The following is a 25,958-nucleotide window of genomic DNA, read 5'->3' as shown; positions in this document are numbered from 1 at the left end:
TTAGAGTGTATACAGACATGCTCAAATTTGTTGGTACCGTAATTTGTTGGATATATATACATTTTGCAAGACTTTGGCATTCCACCGCTTTGTCATTAATTTTTAAATAAACTTAGGAAATAAGTGGACTAATTATGGAATAATGACGACATCGACATGGTGACATACACAGCCTTAAATTATTTGCCCCCTACACCTTGGAGATTGGCTCTCTCACTTGCATCTATAGTGAAGCTACTGCCATAGTGAATTGTGATTGGTCCTTTCTTTCTAATTATATGTCTATTTCACAATCGGAATATATAAAATACGTGCCCTGAGCGTCTTGACAGCTTCTTGAAAACTTTGTGCAGGCGTTCGTTTACAGTACACATAGCCTATAAGAGCAAAACATAGCTATAGGCTATAATTGCCCTTAACCGTGTTCCTACTCTTCAATTTAAGTGCAAGTGCCTTCACTTCTATTTCCTGAAGAAACTGCAAAAAGAGCCTATCTTTCTCGCAGCTCGCACGGACGCGCGTCAAAGTGAAAGTGAAAGATGATTGTGTGGATGACGTTTCCACTCAAACACACAAATGTCGCACCACTGTGCTCGGTGGTGTGATTTCATACACATTCGTGTGGATTTACCCCTACGGCGTTCCTTCTGAATTCACCGGGACAAGTGGACATGCATATGCTTGGTATATTGATTTTCATGACGGCCGCTTATCAGCATAATCTTGCCAGAGGAAGCGGTAAGTTTTGACTAACGTCAAGGAAAAATGCACATTTATATGTTTGGCAAAACTGAACATGTTATTGCATATTATTGCACATGTGGAGGTTTGTAAATGGGGACTCTACTACTAATAAATTGTATCGCTTGGCTGAAAATGAATCGCTCGTACATCACATGGCCTTTAAGAAAAGAAAAAAAAAACGAAACCACGTCTTGGAAAAAGAAACTAGAGAAGAAACTTTAACTGGAATATTATTGAAAACTTATTCTCGTGACAGTCTCCTATAGCCTAATGGCTATAATAATTATATTATATAGGCCTATAGGCATATGCATAGCCTACTATATTACAAATTGCTTGTTTATTTATTTATTTATTTATTTATTATTTTTAAATAGCTTACTGTAATTTTTCCATACTGGAAAAAATCGACAGGGTAAATCCGTGATGAAAAGTAAGACTGCTGAGTTTGATCTAAACCTGTCAGCAATGATTTCCAGTACTGTAATGTGCTCATTATAATGAAACAAATGTATTAATTGATCTAAAAACGTGGTACAGTTTTGCTAAGGGTTTTAGGTCTCCAAGGGTTATATGCCTGATACAGTAGTTTTTAATACATGATAAATAAATTATAAAAACAATTGTAAATAATAAAATTGTAAAAAATTGAAATATTCTTTTAGAACCTGTATGCTATAATTGTTTATGTTGAACATAAAATGATCATTTTGAAGAGTCCTCCCATCATAACACTTTACAATAAGGTTTCATTAGTTTAACTACTTTAGATAATTTCAGCTCATGTTAATTTAGGCTTCTAATATATTATTAAAATCAAATCTTGTATCTGTTAACGTTAGTTAATTTCCTACAAACAAATAATGAAAAGCTGGATTTTTATTAACTAATATTAACAAAGATTAAAGCTACACTATGTGACTTTTCCATCCACTAGAGGTTGCCTATTCAAAACAAAGGTGTGGTTTGATGACGTCAGGTTTGAGCGCAGAATCTTGGCATGTGTGGTTTTCACGTCACAGCCAGTGGAAAAGAATCGGGATAGGACTCTGAAATCATGTTCATGGATGTGATTATTAAAGGTCTCATTCTTTGCGTGTTTTCGAAGCTTTAATTATGTTTACAGTGTGCAATATAACATGAGTTCATGTTTCGCGTGTGAAAAAACAGTATTTTTCACACAATTTACTTATCTGTACAGTGCTGTTTTCTCTGTCCTAAAAACAGCCTGATGTTTCCCTTGTTCTATGAAGTCCCTCCTTCAGAAATATGTAACGAGTTCTGATTAGGCCAGCGCTTCCCGTGTTGTGATTGGACAGCAGCTTAGCGCACTTTGCCCGGAAAGGTCCGCCTCTTAGGCCGGGGACACACTGCAAGCGCGCCGTGAGTGTCTCGGCTGCGTGGCGTGTCCGTTTTTATTTCGGCTCCCATGTTAACCGGTTAGAGCTTGCATACTGCCTGCGTCACACGCGCGGCTCGCGTGCATGCTTCAAATAGAAGAGACGCCTATTTTTCACGGGACACACGAGTGTGTTGGAAGCGTTTCTAGACAAAATAGCATAGGAAAAGATGTTTATATTCCATTTTGACATGAATACATATTAATAAATGACATTTTCATGTTTAAAAGTCTGTGGGTTAACATAAATTAGGGCTAATTGTAATAATAAAAAACAACATAATTATCGATTTTGAAATATTAAACATGTCAATACAGAAGGAAATATTGTGTAGCCTATTTTGCCGTCAATACCATAAATATGTATGGCCAATAGGCTACTGCCGACGTTGTCTTTGCTGTATCAATAGGCAATATATTTATATTTAACATGAAGTATAGGGCTTAATAACAGCAGCAGCGCAGCGTCAGACACACTTCTGGTGTGCAAAGACAGAGAAAACGCCACGCAGCAGAAATGCCACGCTTGCAGTGTGTCTCCTGCCTTACCATAATGGGGAGATGCAAGCGCTGAATGCGCGCTCTTCTCCACGTGGGAGAGCAACAAGACCACGCCCCCTTTTTTGCGTGTTCTTGTGGGCGGAGGGTTGGTCAACAAATGGTTCTAGTGACGTCATTACAGCAGGAAAAGTGCAGGGGTGTAGTCCAAACCGGCTGTTCGCTGTAGGCTTTGAAAGGGAACTTCTGTTAAATAAAATATCTTGCTTGGCATTGAACTTTGAGCTTTATAATTGTACATGTATTATTTATGCTCTAACAGCAACATTACACACTAACTAAAGTTTGAAAGATGGGATCGCGAAAAACGGGACTTTTAACGTTACTGTAGTTTGAAGCAAGTATCAGGACTTTTATTATGACGGGACACAGTTGCCGATGCCATTTCCGCTTTTCTGGTCATGAGCATGAGGTAAAGCAGCTCTGTTTATCATATTAGATACATTTAAATGTGTTTAAAATGATGTTATGACATTACTCTGTGCGTTCGCTCAGCGGCTGCTGTGGCACTTGTTCTCACACTGCTAAGAGTAAAGCGCGTCTGCCAAATAAAACAGGAAACCGAGGGTAGCGCAGATATGACGGAATTGACAAGTGACTCCCTCAGACATCCCGGTTCCTTGGTTAAAATAGCAATTTTCTCACAATTTACAAGTAGTTGGAAACATTTAAGATATTGTAAGAACTCAACTGAACAAAATATATAACACTGGCCTGGTGGTTTTTGGATATATTACTGCAAAAATACTGCAACTTAATAAAAATAGTTCACCTTTAATATATACTGTAACAAATGTATTGTTCGTTGTTTTGGAATACATTAACTAATGTTAGTTATCGTTAGCCAACTATGGTCGCAAGTTCCATTGTTATCAACATAATTCAACCAGTCTGTGTTTCCCGACACCATCGTTCAAACAAACTTTTACAAACAGCAACGTAAACTTGTGTGATTGCAGCGATAGATCACGAGCTGTGGTTAGAAGCATAGTTTCTTGTTTGCATGTAATGTGGACTTAATAAATACTTATCTTGAGCAAAATAAACAAGCTGCCATTTAGTACAATCTATATCTTTTATTTCGAAAACATAAAAATCTAATTTATGTCTTTTAAATTTGCACAGTTTTTGAAGAGTGCGCATGTGCGGACGTGTAAAAACGAGCCTATGATTGAATCTATGATTGAAAGAAAAATAAGTGAGAATAATAAGAATTATTCCTCATGGTGACATGTCCATTATTTATAGCAAAAAATCTAGTATGAATTCGACTCAAAATTATTAATTCAAAGCAGTTATTACTCCACCACCTGTGTAAAATCATTAACCAACGTGGTTGAACGACAGATTTGCGACAATACGGTTTTGGGAAACAGTCGCGACTAGCTAATTGACTTCTTCAACTATATGCATCGTACTATGGTGGTTAAGCAGTGAGTTACGTCGTTGTACGACAAACACACCCCAGGTAAGTCAGTTGAGAACAAGTTCTTATTTACAATGATAACCAATGATGATTATAGAATTACAAGTAACACGACAATAAACAATAAAATCGAAAACAAACAAATAGCTGAAAACAAGTACAGCGATCTTGTACTATTGACCCAATTGAAAGGAGGAGAGTGAAATAAACAAACTAAGCTTTAAAGTCTGCGACACAAATGAGATCTGATTGTAAAGTGTTAGTGGCCATATCCGTCAACCTCCAAAAAGCACCATAAATTAGGGTGACCACCCGGTTATTACACTGTTGCAGGACAGTAAATGTGATTTTGTGGTACAATGTGGGACACGTGTGTGAGAGAGTGCCATCCTGTTGGATGATAAGGTTTTATAAGCTTTGTTAATTGTGACTGGCTCGGTGGCGGGCACTTAATTTGCTCAGGTTTGAGTGGTAATTTACTCTACTGGACTTATTCGGACTACTAAATACAATGAAATAACTAGTTAGTTTTCTCAACTAGTTTGTTTATTAAAAAACAACAAATGTGTTTTTGCCGGATTCACTGCATCTTGAACTTGTGTGTTTTTGTTGACCTAGCTGGTGTAGTGACTTTTGATGAGGTCCACATGATTCCTTTGCTTTATGATACGCTAATGACACGCAGTTGTTATCAGCAGGAAAAACCCTCTTTAAGAATGCGTTGTTTGTTTGGTTCTTTTTCTGCTCTAGCCACAACATAAATCACATTTTAAGTATCATATTTCTTATTGTGGTATTGCAATTACATGGAAGAAATTAATGAATACAGGCAAAATCCGGGTCACTGCGTTGGGCAGGGTGTGGGACGAAGCTCAGGACAGGTGGTCACCTGAATATAAGGAAAACATTGGTCTCTGAGTCTCGATTTCTGTTGCAACATTCAAATGGTTGGGTCAGGATTTGGTGTTAACAACATGAAAGAATGGATCCATCCTGCTTTGTATCAACGGTTCAGGCTGGTGGTGGTGTAATGGAGTGGTTTTTTTTTTTGCACTCTTAGTACCAATTGATCATTGTTTAAACACCACAGCCTACACGAGTGTTGTTGCTGACCATGTCCTTCCCTTTATGATCACAGTGTATAATCTTCTGATGGCTACTTCCAGCAGGATAATGCACTGTGTCAGAATGAGTTCACCGTCCTCAAATGGCCTCCACAGTCACCAGATCTTAATCCAGTAGAGCATCTGTGGGATGTGGTGGAGTTGCACAAAGAATTAAGGCAGTTCTGAAGGCAAAAATGTGTGATTAATGTTTTTGCAATTTTTTTTTTTATCTAGTGGTTTAACCTATACTGTGGTTATGGTTATGATGATATCTAGTGGTTCTAAATTTTTTCAATTTGTTGAGTTCACACTTACAAAAAATTCACAAGAATAAATGCAGGGCTTGACATTAAGCATGTTCATATGCTTGTCCTTCGGACAAGTAAATCGTTCATTCACTTGTCCAAGTAAAAAATTTGCTCGTCCGGAAAAAAGTTCGATATTTTTTTAAAGGGTTACTTCAGCGATTAGCATATTGCTTTGTATCAGTAGAAACCGTGGAGTATATTCAAATTATTGTGCTTTCCTCCCTCATATCTCCCTGAGACAAGAGATTTATGCATTTTATTTCTGGAAAAATTCCTCCTATGATGCAAATTGATGATTTTTGCATCATAGGAGGAATGTTTGCCCAAAGGCTAAAGACTACAGCCAGTAGAGGGAGCCATTTCCGCATGTTTTGAATCCGCGCATGGGGGATGGGAGATTACACTCAGCTGGCAGGTAGAGCTCAGCTGGCAGCTACAGGCACTCATTTAAACGGAGCTATGGTGTGCAATGTAAGTCTTTTAACTTCTCAAATTAATTTCTATGAAAGTTAAGCTTGTAAAGGCATGAACTGAAACGCGCCAGACTGAACTCGCGTTGTGAATGTATGCCGCGAGTGTAGTCGCGATTACCTCAGCTCTCATCACTCGTTCAGTTAGTGCTCAGTGCTGTGATACTCCCGCGGTGACTCACTCATTATATTGAACAGACACGTTCAGTTTTTAATTGTAGTGTCTTCTATAACTCAGTCACTGTAATCAAGTTGGTGGCTTTGGGAATGGCCTCACAGGGCAGTGAAGCATTCTGGGAATTGTAGTCTTTCATCCCCTGTAACAGATTCACAGAGGCAGGATTCAAAAGCAAGTAATTAGTTTATTTGACGGATAGTGTCACAGAAGTCAAAACTCAGAACACTGAAGAAGTCCGGATAAGACAGAGCAGTGAGAGAGGCTCTGTTGGCGACACGAGCAGGCTGTGAGCAGCTGTGACTCGGGAGGTCGGTACAGGTAATCCGGGAAGGGATCCAGCGTTTCACGGAAGGGGGAAACGACAACCAACACGGAGACACAAGGGGAAACATCCAACAACGCTCTGACAAAGACAAGAGAGAAACAGAGAGACTAAATAGGGTGAAGGTGATGAGTTGCAGCTGGTGCAGGTGATCAGCCACAGGTGTGTGATGAGCCAATCCCAGGCTCCGCCCTCACCTACATTCAACACGCACCCAAGAGTGAGACAGGGAATCCATGAACCGTGACAGTACCCCTCCCCCTAGGAGCGTCCCCTGACGCTCCCAGCCGACCTTACCTGTTGATTGTAATCATCAATAAGGGAGTGATCCAGAATGTCCCTAGCAGGAACCCAACTTCTCTCCTCCGGACCGTAACCTTCCCAGTCCACCAAGTACTGGAAACCGCGTCCCCTCCGTCTAGAATCCAGAATGCGATTAACCGAATATGTTGGTTCCCCATCTACGAGTCGCGGCGGTGGGGGAACCGGGACTGGAGGATTAAGGTGGGAGTGAAAAACAGGCTTGATTTTGGATACATGGAAGGCGGGATGAATCCTCCTGTACGCCGGAGGGAGTTTGAGGCGGACTGTCACCGGACTAATGATCTTGGTGACAGTGAACGGGCCGATAAATTTGGGAGCAAGTTTATTAGATACGGAGCGGAGAGGAATGTTCTTGGTTGAAAGCCACACTTTTTGACCCACGACGTAAACGGGAGGCTTAGACCGGTGGCGATCGGCTTTAGCCTTGGTGCGCGCTCCCACCTGGAGCAGAGTCTCACGGGCTCTGGTCCATGTGCGATGACACCTCTGGATAAAGGCGTGAACAGAGGGGACCGCGACCTCGGAATCCAGACTAGGAAAAATAGGTGGCTGGTAACCTACACTACACTCAAATGGCGAAAGGCCCGTAGATGACACTGGTAACGAGTTATGAGCGTACTCAACCATAGAGAGTTGTTGGCTCCAGGATGAAGGATTCTTGGATACCAAACATCGCAACACTCTTTCCAGATCCTGATTGGCTCTCTCAGTCTGACCGTTGCTTTGGGGGTGATAACCCGAAGACAGACTAACCGTGGCTCCTAGTAATTTACAAAACTCCTGCCAAAATTTGGACACGAATTGGGAACCTCTGTCGGAGACCACGTCCATCGGGAGGCCATGTAACCAAAAGACGTGGTCTACTACAGATACCGCTGTCTCCTTGGCTGAGGGTAATTTGTGCAAGGGAATGAAATGTGCTGCCTTCGAGAATCGGTCCACGACGGTCAAAACGACCGTCTTGCCCTGGGAGGGCGGGAGGGCGGTAACAAAATCTAGAGCGATGTGGGACCAGGGTCTCGAAGGAACAGACAACGGCTGAAGTAACCCATGAGGAGGTTGGTTAGATGTCTTACCAACCGCACAGACCGAGCAAGCCAAAACAAAACTGTGAATGTCGCGAGCCATAAGTGGCCACCAAAATCGTTGCTTTATTAAACTGCTAGTGCGGTTTACCCCTGGATGACAAGCAATGTTGGAGCAGTGACCCCATTTGAGGACCTCGGATCTTAACCCCTCCGGAACGAACAAACGACTCGGTGGGCCGCCGGGCGGGGGCGTTACCCCTTCTAAGGCCACTTTGACCTTCGATTCGATCTCCCATGTGAGTGTAGAGATAACTATCTTCTCTGGCAAAATACACTCGGGAGTAACCGGGCGTTCGGAAGCATCAAAAATACGAGATAAAGAGTCGGGTTTGATGTTTTTAGACCCGGGGCGGTACGAGAGAACAAAGTCAAAACGTCAGAAAAAAAGTGCCCACCGAGCCTGCCTGGAGTTGAGTCTTTTAGCAGATCTAATATATTCAAGGTTCTTATGATCCGTCCATACAATAAAAGGTACCCCCGACCCTTCAAGCCAATGACGCCACTCCTCCAACGCTAACTTGACGGCCAACAACTCTCTGTTACCAATGTCATAATTGCGTTCGGCAGGAGAAAGACGATGGGACAAAAACGCGCACGGGTGCATCTTGTCATCTGAGGGAGAGCGCTGTGAAAGAACCGCTCCTACCCCCACCTCTGACGCGTCGACCTCTACCACGAACTGACGTGTTGAATCAGGGGCGACTAAGATGGGAGCCGAAACAAAGCGGCTTTTAAGTTTGGCGAATACAGCCTCGGCTGTATCGGACCACCTGAACGTCGTTTGGGGAGAGGTCAAGGCAGTCAGAGGTGCGGCTAGTTGGCTGAAATTGCGAATAAAACGCTGATAGAAATTGGCGAACCCCAGAAACCTCTGTAGGGCCTTACGGGAATCTGGACTTGGCCAATCCATCACAGCCTTAACCTTGTCGGGATCCATGCGCATTCCCTCCGATGACACGATGTACCCTAAAAAAGGAACAGACTGTGCATGAAAAGCGCATTTCTCCGCCTTGACAAAAAGCCCATTCTCTAGCAACCTCTGAAGCACTCGTCTGACGTGTCGAACATGTTCCTGGAGAGACGAAGAAAAAATCAAAATGTCATCCAGGTAGACATATATGAATTGGTCGACCATGTCTCTCAACACATCATTGACGAGTGCCTGGAAAACCGCTGGGGAGTTGGAAAGGCCGAAAGGCATGACCAAATATTCAAAATGCCCCCTGGGGGTGTTAAATGCGGTTTTCCATTCATCCCCCTCCCTGATGCGAACCAAATGATAAGCGTTACGTAAGTCCAACTTCGTGAAGACGGATGCTCCCTGTAACCTCTCGAAAGCTGAAGACATCAACGGCAAAGGATAGGTATTCTTTACCGTGATGTTATTCAGCCCTCGGTAATCAATGCAAGGTCGTAGAGAACCATCCTTCTTCCCCACGAAGAAGAACCCCGCCCCCGCTGGAGAAGAGGAAGGGCGGATGAATTTGGAGGCTAGAGAATCAGAAATATATTTCTCCATGGCCTCCCTCTCTGGAATAGAAAGAGAGTATAGTTTGCCCTTAGGCGGAGACATACCTGGGAGTAAATCTATAGCACAGTCATAGGGACGATGCGGAGGAAGAGAAGCAGCTCGGGACTTACTGAACACTTCCTTCAGGTCGAGGTACTCCGGAGGCACGTTAGACAGATTCACCGTCTCACTCTGAAAAACAGAACGAGACACATACGAACAAGCAGACACCAAACATTTATCACTCCACGCAGACACAGAGTTTTGTCCCCAGTCAACCCTTGGATTGTGTAACTCCAGCCAAGGGTGACCGAGGACAATGGGAGCCAAAGGGGAGTCCAGGATGAAAAATGAAATGCGTTCAGTGTGGTTGCCGGAAGTGATCAGTGTGAGTGGTTCAGTGGTGAATGAAATGTCAGGGAGAACTTGTCCGTTAAGTGCGTTGACAGAAATGGTGTTCTTGAGTGCAATGGTGGTTATGTTGAGTTTATGAACCAGGGCAGAGTCAATGAAGTTACTTTCCGCTCCCGAGTCGAGAAGGGCAAGGCTGGAATAATCCTGAGCTGCCCACAGCAATCTCACCGGGAGGAGAGTGGAGGATGAGGTCTTTTCCACGGAGATCCCGCCCGACAGTAGCCTTCTTTTTACCGCCGGGCGTGGTCTTTTACCGGGCAGGAGTCTAGCAGGTGTCCGTTCCCGCCGCAGTACAGGCAAAGACCACGGGATCTCCGTCTCGCCTTCTCCTCCCGGGAGAGCCGAGCTCGACCCACCTGCATGGGCTCCGGGTCGAAGGTGTGGCTGACCGCATCCGTAGTGCTGGCCTGAGGGCATTCGACGCTCCCAAGCTGAGGCTCCATCCTGGACCTCAGCCGACTCAGACGAGCATCCACCCTCAACGCAATATCGATGAGACCGTCAATCTTCTCCGGAAGGTCGATGGTAAAGATCTCCTTCTGGATGCGGTCAGCCAGCCCATGCAGGAACATGTCCCACTGTGCCTCCTCGTTCCACTTGCACTCGGCGGCCAGGGTGCGGAACTCGATGGAATAATCCGAGACCGAGCGGTTACCTTGACGGAGCTCTGCGAGTTGACGTGCCGCTTCTCTTCCGGTCACCGCTCGGTCAAACACCCTTCTCATCTCCGCCGCCAGCGTCTGGAACGAGGAGCAGCAAGGATGTTGATTCTCCCACACTGCCGTTCCCCAAAGTGCGGCTCGTCCGGAGAGCAGGGTGAGGACGAATGCCACCTTGGATCTCTCCGTGTTGAAAGTCTGCGGTTGAAGAGCGAAAAACAAGGAACACTTGGTAAGGAAGGCTCTGCAAAAATTGCTCTCACCGGCATAACTCTCGGGGGTAGGCAGACGTGGTTCCGGTTGCCGCGATGCGGATGGTGTGTGGGGAATCGGCGGTGGGTCGGGCACAGTGGGACCGACGAGTTGTTGCATCTGTTGGGTCAGCTCGGCCACCCGTGCCACCAAGGTGTGTACTGCCTTTCCTGTGGCAGTTAAGTTCGCCTCCTGCTGGTCCAGTCTCTCGTTGCTGCTGGTCAGTAGGGCGTTGATACTCGCTGAATCCATGGTTGGTCAGAGCGTTCTGTAACGGATTCACAGAGGCAGGATTCAAAAGCAAGTAATTAGTTTATTTGACGGATAGTGCCACAGAAGTCAAAACTCAGAACACTGAAGAAGTCCGGATAAGACAGAGCAGTGAGAGAGGCTCTGTTGGCGACACGGGCAGGCTGTGAGCAGCTGTGACTCGGGAGGTCGGTACAGGTAATCCGGGAAGGGATCCAGCGTTTCACGGAAGGGGGAAACGACAACCAACACGGAGACACAAGGGGAAACATCCAACAACGCTCTGACAAAGACAAGAGAGAAACAGAGAGACTAAATAGGGTGAAGGTGATGAGTTGCAGCTGGTGCAGGTGATCAGCCACAGGTGTGTGATGAGCCAATCCCAGGCTCCGCCCTCACCTACATTCAACACGCACCCAAGAGTGAGACAGGGAATCCATGAACCGTGACATCCCCATGTGACAAAAATACATTTTCTGTCTTTTCTCAGTCTAGAAGACACCAAATTCAAAAATAATTTCACATTTCTACTGCATTGATGACCCAGTTTAAATACAGATTCATCTTCCCAGCACTGAAGTACCCCTTTAATTTTGTGTGTGTGTGTTGTAACTATAATTTATTCTGAAGCAATATTCTCACCAGCGTTTAATCCGCTTTGACAAATTTTAATCTGCATATTTGTGAATACATTTAAAAAAAAAAATCTTATTGAATCATTTCAAATTTGTGATATTTTTACCTTTTATAAAGGGCATTTCCCCCCTAATCTTATTAAATATAGGCTATGCTTCAGGTTTCATTTTATATTGTTAAATTTGATCAATACATTCAATTCAATTAAAAGACTATAAGGGCTGTTAACAATAAAATTAAATAATTTACACTGAAAAACTGCATTAAATAATGTTTTGAGATTTGTAGTTTTGAATAGACAAAAAATAAATGTTGAAAGTATGTTTAAACATGAAACTAAACCGCCAGTAGGTGGCAGCAGGTGGCCGTCTTAATGAGTCAGTTGTTCATTCAAACGATTCATTCAAACACTGAATCGTTCAGTAAGTTACGGTTCTGCTGTGTGTGAACGATTTTCGCTGCTGAAATGGAACAAAAGCACTCAATATTGCATCTAAAATGTAAGTGACCTAGTGAATGTTAATCTCAGTGAATGTTAATTAATTGTTTATGAAACTGTCATATAAAAGCAGTGCCTTTTTTAGTCGTGACACTATTCAGGAAACAGCTTAAACGCTCTAGTGTTGTTTCTCCTCGACAGGCTGCACAAGCGTCAACAGCGCGACCGTGTTATCATCAGTTCATTATATATTATCCACCACTATCGATCGCCACTTACACTAAATTAATGCACAATCATTCTTGCATTTTAGTGATTCGCTAGTTATTATTTGTTTTAATCAGGCTCTTGTCCGTCAGGCAAGTAAAAATTCTTTTTCACTTGTCCCTTCAAAAAATCCACTTGTCCCAGACAAGCAGACAAGCGTTAAAAGACAACTCCGGTGAGAAATGAACTTAGGGGTAATTAACAGATGGTTACAGAGTAGATCGTTCTCTGGGATGCGTTTTCATGAAAATCAAATGTAAAGAGTTTTATCTTTAAAAACAGATTAGCTTATAACACTAGTCTATGGGGCACAGAGTAGTGAAATTAAATCGCTAGTTAATACCACTAACAAGGCTAAAAATAGCCTCACACTAACACAGTAGCATAATGAGGGTCCCAACATGCAAACCGAAGCATTGAGAACTTTGTAAGTGGACAAACAGTTTAATAAGAAGACACTTTATAAACATAGTGCAGTACGCATTCACGGACAGGCACCATCTTGGAAAAGAGTCTCAACTCATCGAGCCACGAGCGCTGTTCTAAGTGATGAACTGTGACTTGGAATCTCATATGGTTCATTGTTTCTGGAAGAAAACACTGAACGCGACAGAGAAAATAAATAAATAAAAATAAAAATGTCCATGTTATTACATTTCACAAACGTAATTCCTATCGTCCAGCTCACTTAGAACAGCGCTCGTATATCGATTCATCGAGACTGTTTTTCGAGATGGTGCCTGTCCATGAACGTGTAAGGCACTATGTTAATAACTTATCTTCTTATTAAACTGTTTGTACTCTTACAAAGTTCTCAATGCTTCGGTTTGCATGTAGGGACCCTCATTATGCTACCGTGTTAGTGTGAGGCTATTTTGAGCCTTGTTAGTGGTATTAACTATCGATTTAATTTTACCACCCTGTGTCTACCCTGTGCCCCATAGACAAGCGCTATAAGCTAATCTGTTTTTAGAGATAAAACTCTTTACATTCGATTTTCAAGAAAACGCATCCCAGAGAACGATCTACTCGGTAACCATCTGTTAATTACCCCTAGGTTCATTTCTCACCGGAGTTGTCCTTTACAGTTTTTCTCGATTGCTTAAACACTATAACCAGGCTTTTGAACTAAAATTTCAAAACCATAACGCCATTTATCAAAAAGCACACCCATTTCACTAAACTATAAACACTATTCCCTGTTTTGACACATGAGTCAGATTTGTTGAACTGTCACTGCAAAACTCTACACACAAATCCCTTAATTTCTCATTGCCTAGACCATGTGGTCATTTAGAAAGCACTAGCATTCAATATTGTTCACTCAAGTCAGCATAGTTTCAGCTCAATTAGCACACAATTACCCAGGTGAAAACACTAAAAGTCAAAATTTAACACACATCAATCAGAACTTTCAAGATACATAAAATTGCCAGAGTCAGTTCATTTGAGCTTTGGAACAATGGATCCACAAAGAAATGAAGGAAGAGTTCAAGGAGGGAGAGGAAGAGGACGTGGGTGGTGAAGGAGGAGGAAGAGGACTTTGTGAAGGAGGAGGGAGAGGAAGAGGACGTGGTGAAGGAGGAGGGAGAGGAAGAGGACGTGGTGAAGAAGGAGGAAGAGGACATGGTGAAGGAGGAGGGAGAGGAAGAGGACGTGGTGAAGGAGGAGGAAGAGGACATGGTGAAGGAGGAGGGAGAGGAAGAGGATGTGGTGAAGGAGGAGGAGGAGTAGGAGGAGGAGGAGGAGGAGGAGGAGGAAGACAAGCAGCCTCGGATGAAATTAGAGCCAGTTTAGTTGATTATACGAGAGAAGTGCCAATCATATGCATATTCCACATTTTATACTGTAAGTGTGGGGACATGCACTGGTCTTGATCTTGACTCGGTCTCGGCCCTTCAAAGTCTTGGTCTTGGTCTTGGTCTCGGCCCTTCAAAGTCTTGGTCTTGGTCTCGGTTTAGGTGGTCTTGACTACAACACTAGGTGAAAGTGTATGATCGAGAACCTTATATGCTTGTTCACCTCGTCCAAGCCATGTGTCAGTAGATGCGTGCCAGGGGTGGTTCAGGCATGCAAGAGGATTTTACCCCCGCTGCCAGGCTAGGGCTAATATAGCCTGTGATGTGGATGAGATTCTCTGGCCTGACCCAGACCAAAGACGGGAGGCTGAGGCGGAATACATTTTTTATTTTATTTTTGTACCGTGTAGTATGAATGAATGAATAAAAATGTGCCAATGTATCCATTGGTTGTGTCTTTTGTTCATCATGTGAAAAGGTTTGTGAGGAGGGGAACCACAAGTAACATAACTTACCAGTTTTGGAAATGTTGTTTTGAATTTATTGCACCAGTGTGTTAGACTATGTTGTAGTGTGTGTGATTTTGAGGGCTTGTGTGTCCTGTCCGAGGGCAAAGTTTGGTTTTTCAGCAAGAGTGAATGGTTTTGAGTTTAGAGCATCATTTTGACCTGAAAATAGGTTGTTTGGGAAACTGGGTGAGACGTTATGGATTTGTGTTTATAGTTTTGAGAATATGAGGCATAGTTTCAAGAAATGTGTTTAAGCAATCGAGAAAAACTGTAATGTCGAGCCCTGAAATGGTATGCATATTTGGTGTGCAGTCCAAGGAGACTGCTCTGAGCTTGGTATTTGACCCTACACTGTTAAAACCAGGTTTTTTATGAGTAAAATACTGGCAACACTGTGGCCAGCTAGTTACTGTAAAGAATCTGTTACAGAGACTAACCGGCAACAGTGTTGCCAGTATAGTACTGTGTCTATACCAATACAGTGACTAACCAGCAACAGTGTTGCTAGTTTTATACCATAAATAAGGCATTACAGTTGATAACTGGCAGCAGTGGTTTCAGGTAATTAATGTACAGTAATAACATACTGCATATACATTTAAATAATTTGCAGTTATTGCAATACTCATTGTTGTACTCTTAAACTTATGAAGCATTCTCTTATTACTTCCTTTAAAATAAAAAAAATAGAAAGACTGGTAACACTTTACAATATGGATGCACTAATATGCATTAATTCATGCTTAAAGCTGCAGTCCGTAACTTTTTTGGGTTAAAAATGATCCAAAATAATTTTTTGGCCAAGTACATAACCAGCCACCGTTCAAAACTATCTGCTAACCGTAGCTCGATTTACAGCAGTAAGCTTGTGATAATATTTTTAATTCCAGTGGTACTGGTGGATTTCCCCGGGAAATTCAAGCATATGTTTGCGTCATTACGTCACATCTGTACACATAAAGAAGGAGTCCCGGTTAGCAGGCTATCGCATGTGAGGATGTGTGAAGTGGACATAGCCTTTTCTTACACCACTTTGATATAATTAAACCTATCAATTTGATGGCGGATCCAAAAAGGTTCAAACGACAGTCACCAGTGACAAGTGGAGATTCATCCGTTGTAAAGTGAAGAAATGAAGAAGAGTAAAGAAAAAGAGACTTCACCTGGGCGATGCGAAAACAAGGATAATTAAAGGTGGCGTGAACTCCGTGTTTTGAAGGGTTTTTTCAGCTTTTTTTTCTGCTGAACAGGTAAGACATTTCAATGGTTGAATTAGGCTATGTAACAGTAGCACACCTGTTCGCTTAATTCATGCAGTTAAGGAGTTTTCTTTGTTGTGCCTTTGAAAATTGTGTTTATTATGTACCCTTAAAGCTCATCAAGATCCTGTCTTTACAGTGTTTTGCAAACTCAAAGAAACAAATAATTTAAGGAGATGGCTGAAATCTAGTTGATTAAAGCATGCAATGGAAGGGCAAAGAGGCTAGTTAGGTCTTGACAGTAGTCTGAAGTTGCTCACCTGGTTCAGTAAGTAAACGAAAGATAAACAGGGTCTGGACTTTTCAGACTTTTCCAAACCAGTCTTTCACACTTCTGCAGAGCTGCAATGAAGCATGCCAAGCAATCCAGCATGGAAACACTGTCGTCTCCCCTTTTCCTCACAACTTTTCTGCTTTCTCAGCAGGAGAAATTGAAATGCTAAACCACCATGATTAATCAACCGCTTTTAGCTGGAGACACCATAAGCTGCTTGGCCAAGAGAGACACAAAAGCCCCTTTCACACTGCGATTCTGGCAAATACACGGATAATGGGACCCGGCATTTGTTCCCGGGCCGCTAGATTTGGTCCATTCACACTGCCAGCGAAATACCGTAATATGAGCGCTTTCACACACAACCCGTAACGGTCCCGGGTCGAGTTGACACGTGACATCCTGATGTGACGTATAATAGTGAGCGATCTCAGCTTCAGCGCGGATAGTAAGGAGCTCCGTGGTCTCGGGTTGTGTCCAGTTTGCGCACATTTCTGCTTGTTTAATTTTAGTTTCTTTTGTATACGAACACAAGAAATTTTGTATGCGTTTAAAACACCGACTAGCTCTTCTGGCACTGCAGGGTTGTATTATTGAAGAAACAAGCTCTAGGAGTCGCACGATAACTACGTACACGTTGCGGCATTAGTTTCGGCATTTGTTCACACAGCGCTCGTCCCGGGTCGAATACCGCAATATTACTAGGTCCCCGACCCGGGTCGAATTCAGTAATCAATCCCGGGATGTGGTTGCTTTCACACAGAAGGCGACCCGGCAATGTTTCCGGGAATATTGCGGGTCCGACGTGCAGTGTGAAAGGGGCTAAACAGACAGCAAGGGGCCTGGATGCTGTCAGGGCCTGAAAGAAATATGCTAATAAAACAAGAACTGTTGGTGAGAAGCTATTCAATCAATGATTTCCACTGACTTGAAAAAAAAGAGGAACAGACAAGCAACTATGTAAACCTAAATACTCATGATGGTACATGGAAACTTCAGTTCTGAATTATTCAGGTGCCAGTTACACCAGTATTATGTTTGCTACTACAATTGCCCTATTATGATGATGCTGCACAACTCCAACATTTGTGCTCTGCTTGGTTGCATTTCAGATAAAATCTTTAAACAAAGAGGCCTTAGGTCATAGCTGCGGAATCTTTAAAGGATCATCTTAAGCAGAAGTGATAGTGAAAAACAAGATCATTAGCCTCGCGAGGATAATGGATCAATCTGCTGTGGACTATTTGAGTGGACACCAGCAGATCCATCTTAGCATTTTCAGGGGGCATTACACAAATTCAAAATGTCGTATTTGCCTCTTTGAAGGACACTCCAGAGAAGGGAACGCCACTTAAAGGGTCATTAAAAGTGAGCAATTAAATCAATTCGTGAAGATCCCATTAGTCCGTTAGCAAAGTGTACAAAGATAGGGACTGGGATTTTGACAGGTTTGGGGGTGATTAAAGAAGCGAGGATTCAATTGCAGGAGAATTAAGCTTTTATTAATAAAAAAAATAAAACAGAAACAAACAGAAACAACCCAGAGGGAGAAAACCAGACTTGACTTGGACTTAATGAGCAGGGGAACACGAAGCACAAACAACAAGTAACAAACGTAGACGATCCAAGACAGGACTGCAAATAAATAGGGGATCAAACAAAAGAGGGTTACAAGGGAATATAGGTATTTCGTCTGACCACTTTCAGACTCATTTCTAACCTGCATGCATCTCGCGGTGATCACCGGTGATCGGTTCTGCGCAGATTTTGCTCATCTCAAACGAGCCAAATCACATGAGGCTTGAGGTTTGTTCGACACCGCCTGCGGCTGGATCTAACCGATTGGCAAGAGCCATGTGCAGGTGTGGAGGAGCTGCAAACGGAGATGAGAAGTCGGAAACTTTATGCAAATGTGTTAGCATAGTTCGCTAGTTACATTAGGATTCGAATTCCTGACAACTCGTTTTGTCAGTTCAGAGTCGATTCTTTCTTTTGGAAGACAAAGGCTAAATCCAAAATCGTCCCTTATACCCCCAACTAGGGCATTATTTTAGGGGACAGCCATAGTGGACATTTATCAAGTGCACTTATTCAATCCCACATTGTACCGCAATAATGTACAGCCCATGTAGGCTACACTCAACACAACAGCTGTCTGAATTCGCTCACTCGTTTTCATTCACTCCTTCAAGTGAGCTGTTTTAGTGGACTAACGTATAGGGAATAGTAAATGAGGGTATAGGGGGCGATTCCGGATTCAGCCAATAACTTTATTTATCTTTAATTTTCAACGTTATAACTTTGCAGACCGTTTACATTCACAGACAGCTATATTAGACATCTTTGAAAAAACACTTTCAATTGAATCATACGGAGATCATGTATCATTCAGACAGAGATGAATTCTCATGGTAGGTTAATTCACAACACAAGAACAAAATGAGCACCGGGTGAATGAATACCTAATCAATTGCAAAAATATTTTATCCAGTGAAGATTTTCATTGTCATCACATACACATTTAAAGACAATTTTCTGACCAAATATCACAACATCAAATCATTCTTTTGAGTCGGTTCTTTTCCAGGAATTGTTTAAGTGCACTGAATCATGTTGAGTAGCTTGGTTTCTAGTTCTGTAAACGCGGCACTTTAGGAAACACAAAACAAAAAAAAGTGCAGGATGTAGTGGATATTTACTTCAGCAGAAACTACATGCATGCTGTCGTTTGTCAGCGATACAGATGATTTTCATAAGCGTGTATAACAGAGGCCTGCTGGTAGTAGTTGCTGTGCGAGTAAACCTCACTCCTCTGACCTCAAGAGACGCTCTAGCGACCGACGCTAGAGGTGGCAGCCTTTAGCCTCCTTGTTAGAGCGTCCGACTCTCAAGCCGGTGGACCTGGGTTCGAATCCCGGTCCAAACAGAAGGGGTTACAATGGTGCCGTGACCCGGATGGGAGTGAGGTTTAGGGGGGTGAGTGTAACAGAGGCCAGCTGGTAGTAGTTGCTGTGAGTAAACCTCACTCCACTGACCTCAAGAGACGCTCTAGCGACTGACGCTAGAGGTTGCAGCCTTTAGCCTCCTTGTTAGAGCTTCTGACTCTCATGCTGGTGGACCCGGGATTGAATCCCGGTCCGAACAGAAGGGGTTACATTGGTGCCGTGACCCGGATGGGAGTGAGGTTTAGGGGGGTGAGTGTAACAGAGGCCAGCTGGTAGTAGTTGCTGTGCGAGTAAACCTCACTCCTCTGACCTCAAGAGACGCTTTAGCGACCGACGCTAGAGGTTGCAGCCTTTAGCCTCCTTGTTAGAGCGTCCGACTCTCATGCCGGTGGGCCCGGGTTCGAATCCCGGTCTGAACAGAAGGGGTTACACGTGCATCATTTGACTCTGTATGCAGGTAATGGCCAAAAGTTAATCAAAACAAAAATAGTTTAACTAAACACAGAACATGTAACAGTTACCATGTTCTTCCATCTGATACCATCACTTTACTTGAGTAATGAAAAGGCTAGGAATGCATATGTAAATATGATATTTTTTTATGAGACACACTATTTTTGGTTTTAAATATCATTAGGCCTATACTTATTTTGGTGTGTGTGTTACTTCAGTTTATGTATAATGTATCCTACTTAATTCATGTTCTTTTTTCTGTTTATGGCTTATTTATGAATTCCAGCATGCACTTTGTATATCTTTCTAGAATTGTTTTTAAAGTAGATTTCATTCCTTAGTCACAAATAAGGTCAGTTTTCTTGTCAGTTTACATGATTTATTTATTTTTATTAATTTACAATAATTGTAGTTTACCCTCAATTGCTTATAAAAGACAATAAGTGGAAACATATTTTGAAATACTTTTTAACCATAAAAAGTCACCTGAATCTGCTAATTATAAAAGCTAGACAGAGAGATTTTCTGATCCTTGAGGAGGTCAAGAGGTCAGATGTCACCATTCTGTCACACATTGCACCTCAGTAATAAGTGTACAGCCGATGTACACTCAACAGCTGTCTGAATTTGCTCACTTGTTTTCTTTCATTCCAGTGAGCATGAATATTGCAATGTAATTGCAAATAAATCATTTAATTTAACCTCACTGAAAAAAAATGACTTTGTGGAATGGTAAAAATCTATTACATTAATTCATGTAATTATTACATTGTAAAATCAAGATTAAGTTGGAATGTGTTTTTTTTTTTACAAAAAGATCCCATTTGTTCAGTGGTGGCAGAGACGGTCATTTTGGGATGTTGCTTTTATGTGGCTGACTTATTCTCAATAAGTTTTGACTTTTAACTCAACGTGAGTTTTAATCACAATAATGGTAGCTAAAAAAACATAAGCTGTTATTGAGAATTAATAGAGTATTTTTATGTCACCATTATGGTGATTAGTGTTTTCTTTAGTTGGGCAGTTGATGACTTCTTAATATAAGCGTTTCTCTCACTGCTGTATCTGTATCTGTATCTGCTATGGCAAAAAAAGCAGAGAAAACACGATCAGACGCTTTTAGCTGCTTGATGATCAGAATATGATCATTGTGTAGTGGTTTAATTCACCAATCTTATAACTGAGCAATATACTATTAACCTTGTTTTATTCTAGAAAAAATCCAGCACGGTTTTAACCAGAAAATTTGAATACGTTTTATAACAGACTGTACACTAAGCACTCCTGCAAGCTTTTCTCACACACAGAGATCAAGATTCAGCCTAAGAATCTCAACAATGGTGACATGCTTAATGCCACAATGCCAGAGGTGGACAGTAACTAAGTACATTTACTTGAGTACTGTACATAAGTACACTTTTTGAGTATCTGTACTTTACTGGAGTATTATTTTTTCTGGAAACTTATGAATTTTACTTCACTACATTTGAAAGACAAATATCGTACTTTTTACTCCACTACATTTCTATCAAGGTCAAAAGTCGTTTCTGTTGCAGCTCTGAAAGTCGGTGGATGATTTTTTCCTTCTTTAAAAGTTTTTTGTTGTTGTTGTTGCAGACAGTCTATCAGGAATAACTCTTATAGTCATATACATTTTCCCAACTTTTTTGAACGCTGATCTGTTCATAGCAAAATGGAAGAAGACGGTTCTTAGGCACAAGTGTGTGCACCCATAGCCATACTTTGAAAGTATGTTTCAGTTTTTTTTTTTTTAAATCACGATTAGTTTAGTTGGCATAGACGTGGTGCATGTCTTATAAAGTATTAAAAATATAAAAGTCTGGGAGAAAGAGAATGGTAAAGTTGGGAGAATATCAGATGTGTATCAGTGTATTGGATCCGTGCATTCGGACTTAAAGTAAAAGCAGCTTTGTACAGAGCTTTGTAACTTATATACAAGTATTTAAATTAGTTTAAGTTAGTCGTATGGTAGTATGTCAGATGGAGCATCACTGACTACACTGTAAAAAATTGTGTCGTAAAATAACGGTAATCTACTGGCAGCTGTGGTTGCCAGCAATGTACTGTTAATTTACAGCCCTCTACTGTTTATATACAGCTCTTCTTTTTTTTACAGTATTTTACCGTAATAATACCATGAAAGGTAACTTTTCATTTGGAAAACTGATCGCTTCAAACAGTTCTCATTTTAAAACTAGTATCTATGGGTGTTTGTATCGTAAAACTTCATTTGAGTCCTTTCACATGTGTAAGGTGTAGTAGTGAAAGAATTTAGAAACATGACTTTAACTTCACTTTTTGCGGTTCATTGTGAGCAATAGCACACACGTATGTGATAAATTACTCAACAAACAGCTCATAACTGCATCAGCAAACACAGTCACTGCCGTTAAAGAAAGCATCAGGCAGCATATCATCAATGTTTCTCTGCTCATCCTGGACTGAAGCACAGGCTCTACTCTTCAGCACAACGGTAACCCACAAAACTAATGAATTCAACTGAAAGATCTCTTCTATATCATCTTGTGCAACAACACATAAACACAGGTCATTTTAATATTTACTCTCCTTATCAGTTACTGACTTTGCACAACTTTTTTCTAATAACTTTCACTAATATTTCAGTGAAAATATCTTGATTCATCTGATAAATTTGACTGTTACGTTTTACAGTATATTACTGTTTTTCCTTGATTTAACGGTAATCTACTGGCAGCTCTGGTTGCCAGTAAAGTGCCGTTTTTTTACAGAACTTTTCCGTAAATTCATTTACAGTTTCTTACTGTTAATTTATGGTTCCCTCTGTGGGTTTTTTCATCTAACCCCTTTAACCCTTTTAACCCCACAGCAAAATCTTCAGTTTTAAATCAACACTGAGGAGTGTACACACTACAGAGTGTTAGAGTAATTGAAACATTGATGAAGTTCATGAGATAATTAAGAGATTAATTAAGTGATAACTGAGAACACCTGTTAACAAGAATCACTGAAGGACAGAGAAACACAAGAACTACAACTGACTTCAGCCACAGCTTTAGATGAAATCAACTGAAGATAAAAGAAGACATTAAATCTCTGAAGATCTCATCAGAGGATTAAACAACTCCACAAACAGCATTACCAGCTTCACACATTACTAACCAGACTGACTTTATTTCTGTCAGACGACTACAGAAGCTCTTATTGAGAATTATCAGATCTTTAGGTGTTGATGTTTAATAGAAAATATTTGGTCACCATTATCGTGATCAGTGTTTGCTTCAGTTGGGCTCTTGGCCCTTGACTTTGTAATGATAGTCTTTCTTTGTCTGCTATAACTGTGTGTTTCTTAAACACATTTAGTGTAGCAAAAAAGCCAAGACAAAAACATGGTCAGAAGTTATTGACTATGCTTTGCTATATTTGTAATAGGATGTTTAGCTTGTTAATCTTGTCCAGTGTTTCTTCCCTAAACAATCCCATTCTTTTAAAAACAAATACATTTATTCTTATTTCATGTTATTAAACTGGGACCCTTCTGAAATGATCAACCACTGATTAGGAATTAGTTATAATTTATGAAGTCATGAGTTCAAAATTAGTTTGCTCTCTGCTGTCATTTAGACTCACATAGAGATGAAGAATCAGCACATGAATCTCAACAATGGTGACAATCAATAAAAAAAAACCCGAACAGATCAGCTCTGAACATCACAAAACACTACTTAAAGTCAACACAACAACAGCACCAAAAATAAAGGCAAATAATAAGAATTAAAGAAAATTACCAGGCTATTCAGCAGTAATAATTTATTCGTGCCGCAAAGCATGCTGGGAGTTTTGAGTGTCACCATGGTTGAGATTCATACGCCGATTCTTGATGTCTGTGTGAGTCAGATTGATTCAGATGTTTTGACCACAAGCTGTTTCCATGCTCTTCAAATTATCTGGTTGTTGCAACGATGTTATAAAATTGTAGGGTTCAAGTTTTGCAAAAAAATAAGCATCAACTACATGTTTATAGATAAGACTAGTAAATTATTAGTGAATTAAACTATTATTAAATAGTCAACATAACCAACTCATGGTTTTTTCTCAGCTTTGCTTGCTAAAACACATGTATTGAAAACACACCGTTACAGCAGCGAGAGAAAAACTGATGTTATTGTGTCAATGTTCAAGAGCCCAACTAAAGCAAACACTGATCACCATAATGGTAACGTCAGAAGAAACAATAAAACATCATCTGATAATTCTCAATAAGAGCTTCTGTAGTCGTCTGACAGAAATAAAGTCAGTCTGGTTAGTAATGTGTGAAGCTGGTAATGCTGTTTGTGGAGTTGTTTAATCCTCTGATGAGATCTTCACAGATTTAATGTCTTCTTTTATCTTCAGTTGATGAAATCATGTTTCTCTTTCCTTCAGTGATAACAGCAGGTGTTCATCAGTGTCTGAATTCACTCTCTTCTTTCTTCTCTCTCTGTCGAGTGGTCTATATCAGTGAACTAGTGAAGGGAATAGTGAATAAGGGGATAGGGAGTGATTTTGAACACAGCCTCTGAGTGTCGACTTTAAGCGAGTTAATTTACAGTATATTACTGTTGGCTATTTTCTCGAAAATGACAAATATTACCCAGAATGCATTGTTTTTTACAGTATATTACTGTTTTAATGGAAAACAGCATTTTACTGTCAAAATGTGGCCGTTTTTTTTACAGCATTTTTTTACAGTGTAGCTTAAACCATGATGACAGAGTGCATTTATACAACAATAATAAAATAATGCATTGGCATAAAAAAGGAAATTTACTTTTATACTTAAGTACTTTTGAAAACAAATACTTCTGTACTTTTACTTGAGTAAAAATCTGTTTTCACTTGTAACGAAGTAATATTTGACCAGTAGTACTTTTACTTTTACTCAAGTAATAGAGTTATGTACTTTGTCCACCTCTGTGCCTTTTTCGTTCTGCTCTGTGCATTATGGTAACATCAGTTATTTTGTGCTTGCTATGAGAGGGAGCTTCACCTCTACTCCACATTAATGTGTGGGTATATGACGATTAGAAATTAGACTGCACAGCAATGGAAACTGTACTACAGGTAGCCCTAATACACATTAAATGTAGTCACGCAATCCTGATAACATTAACAGATTGAAAAAGTATAATTTGCAGTTTGACGTGATATGATAAACGATCGTTAGATTAATCATCGCGATGTATTGCAATGCTTTTTTCTCCTTAGTTGTTCAGAACAAAAGAGGATGAGCTACTTACTTGTTCAGATGACATTTTTATGTCGGTCATACTTTCAAACAGTAAAGTCTGTGATTGTGAATGACAGTATCCACACCGGGTGACTGACAGCGCTTCTCCTGACAGCTGCATTTGATTCCTCTGCGCTGTGCCGACCGGGGCACTACCATAGACAGTAAAAGAAATGGACACAGCGACCCTATAGACTTCAACGGCCAAAAATGAAGTCAATAAGAAGCACTCACTTAATGATGGCTGAGCGAACTGTGCAGGCTCAGACTGAGCTTGAGGACCGTGATGTGACGTAAGCAACCTGTCTGACAGCTGTAAGTCTTCTAGTAGTTGTGGAAAGTGAAATCGGAATCACGTTGTTTAAATGTTTTGTCCCATTGCTTTTGGCTCACTATCGGTTTCTCCCCATTCTTCTCCCTTGACTTTATCAGACTTTATGTCTCCATGTCCCTCCGACTATCTCAGTAAAAGATTGCCTGTGACCGTCTCCTCCTGTCTAAACGGTAATTTCTCTACTGTGCGACAGAGTCGCGTTGGTTATGACGCAATCGTTAGCCTATTTTTACAAAAACAGCTTCTACGGGGCGATAGTGTAAGATACAAGGTAATTGCACCTTTTATACATTGTCGTGTTTCTTTAGAAATAAACAATGGACAAATGGAGTCTTTAAACGCCTCAGATGTAAAGTTATTCACTGTCAAAGTGACGCAAAAATGAATGGGAGTCAATGAGCAGGTGATGGCTTGGTTAGCAATGGACGCCGCTATGGGTGATTCGCTTTCCGAGTACTAGATTACCCCCTTGGGCACTACTCAAGTAGACTTGATAATTCCACGAATAACTGCAATTGCAGTTTTCGAACAGAGATGGCGACAAAGAGGAAAAACTACGGACTGCAGCTTTAATTAATGCACAGATAACCATGAGTTAATGTATTACTAATGGTGAACTAACCCATTTATTAATGATTACTGCATCAGTAACTAATGAAGATTCTACATGATTAATAGATCAAGTAATCATTAAATTCTTATTAGTTAAATATTTAAAAAGGTATTAATTCCTTAATAACATATTATATTAACTAATAATGTAAATG

General features: G+C 41.1%; 1 protein-coding gene across 3 annotated transcripts in view; it reads left to right on the top strand.

Moving 5' to 3' along the window:
• Positions 1–322: 322 nt before the first annotated feature.
• il15ra (interleukin 15 receptor subunit alpha) overlaps positions 323–25,958 on the top strand; it is an 85,168-nt gene continuing 59,532 nt past the window's right edge. For 2 of the 3 annotated variants that reach the window (XM_067428187.1, XM_067428184.1), the window contains exon 1: positions 323–738. In XM_067428187.1, coding sequence (XP_067284288.1) covers positions 672–738 — 67 coding nt within the window. In that variant the 5' untranslated portion in view covers positions 323–671. The remainder of the gene's footprint in view (positions 739–25,958) is intronic. The other variant, XM_067428183.1, reaches the window with a different exon arrangement.

Source organism: Pseudorasbora parva, chromosome 20 (genome assembly GCF_024679245.1).
Source record: "Pseudorasbora parva isolate DD20220531a chromosome 20, ASM2467924v1, whole genome shotgun sequence".
NCBI classification, from domain to species: Eukaryota; Metazoa; Chordata; class Actinopteri; order Cypriniformes; family Gobionidae; genus Pseudorasbora; species Pseudorasbora parva.
Note: the sequence above shows the minus strand (reverse complement) of the source record. Positions and strands in the feature narration are given on the sequence as shown.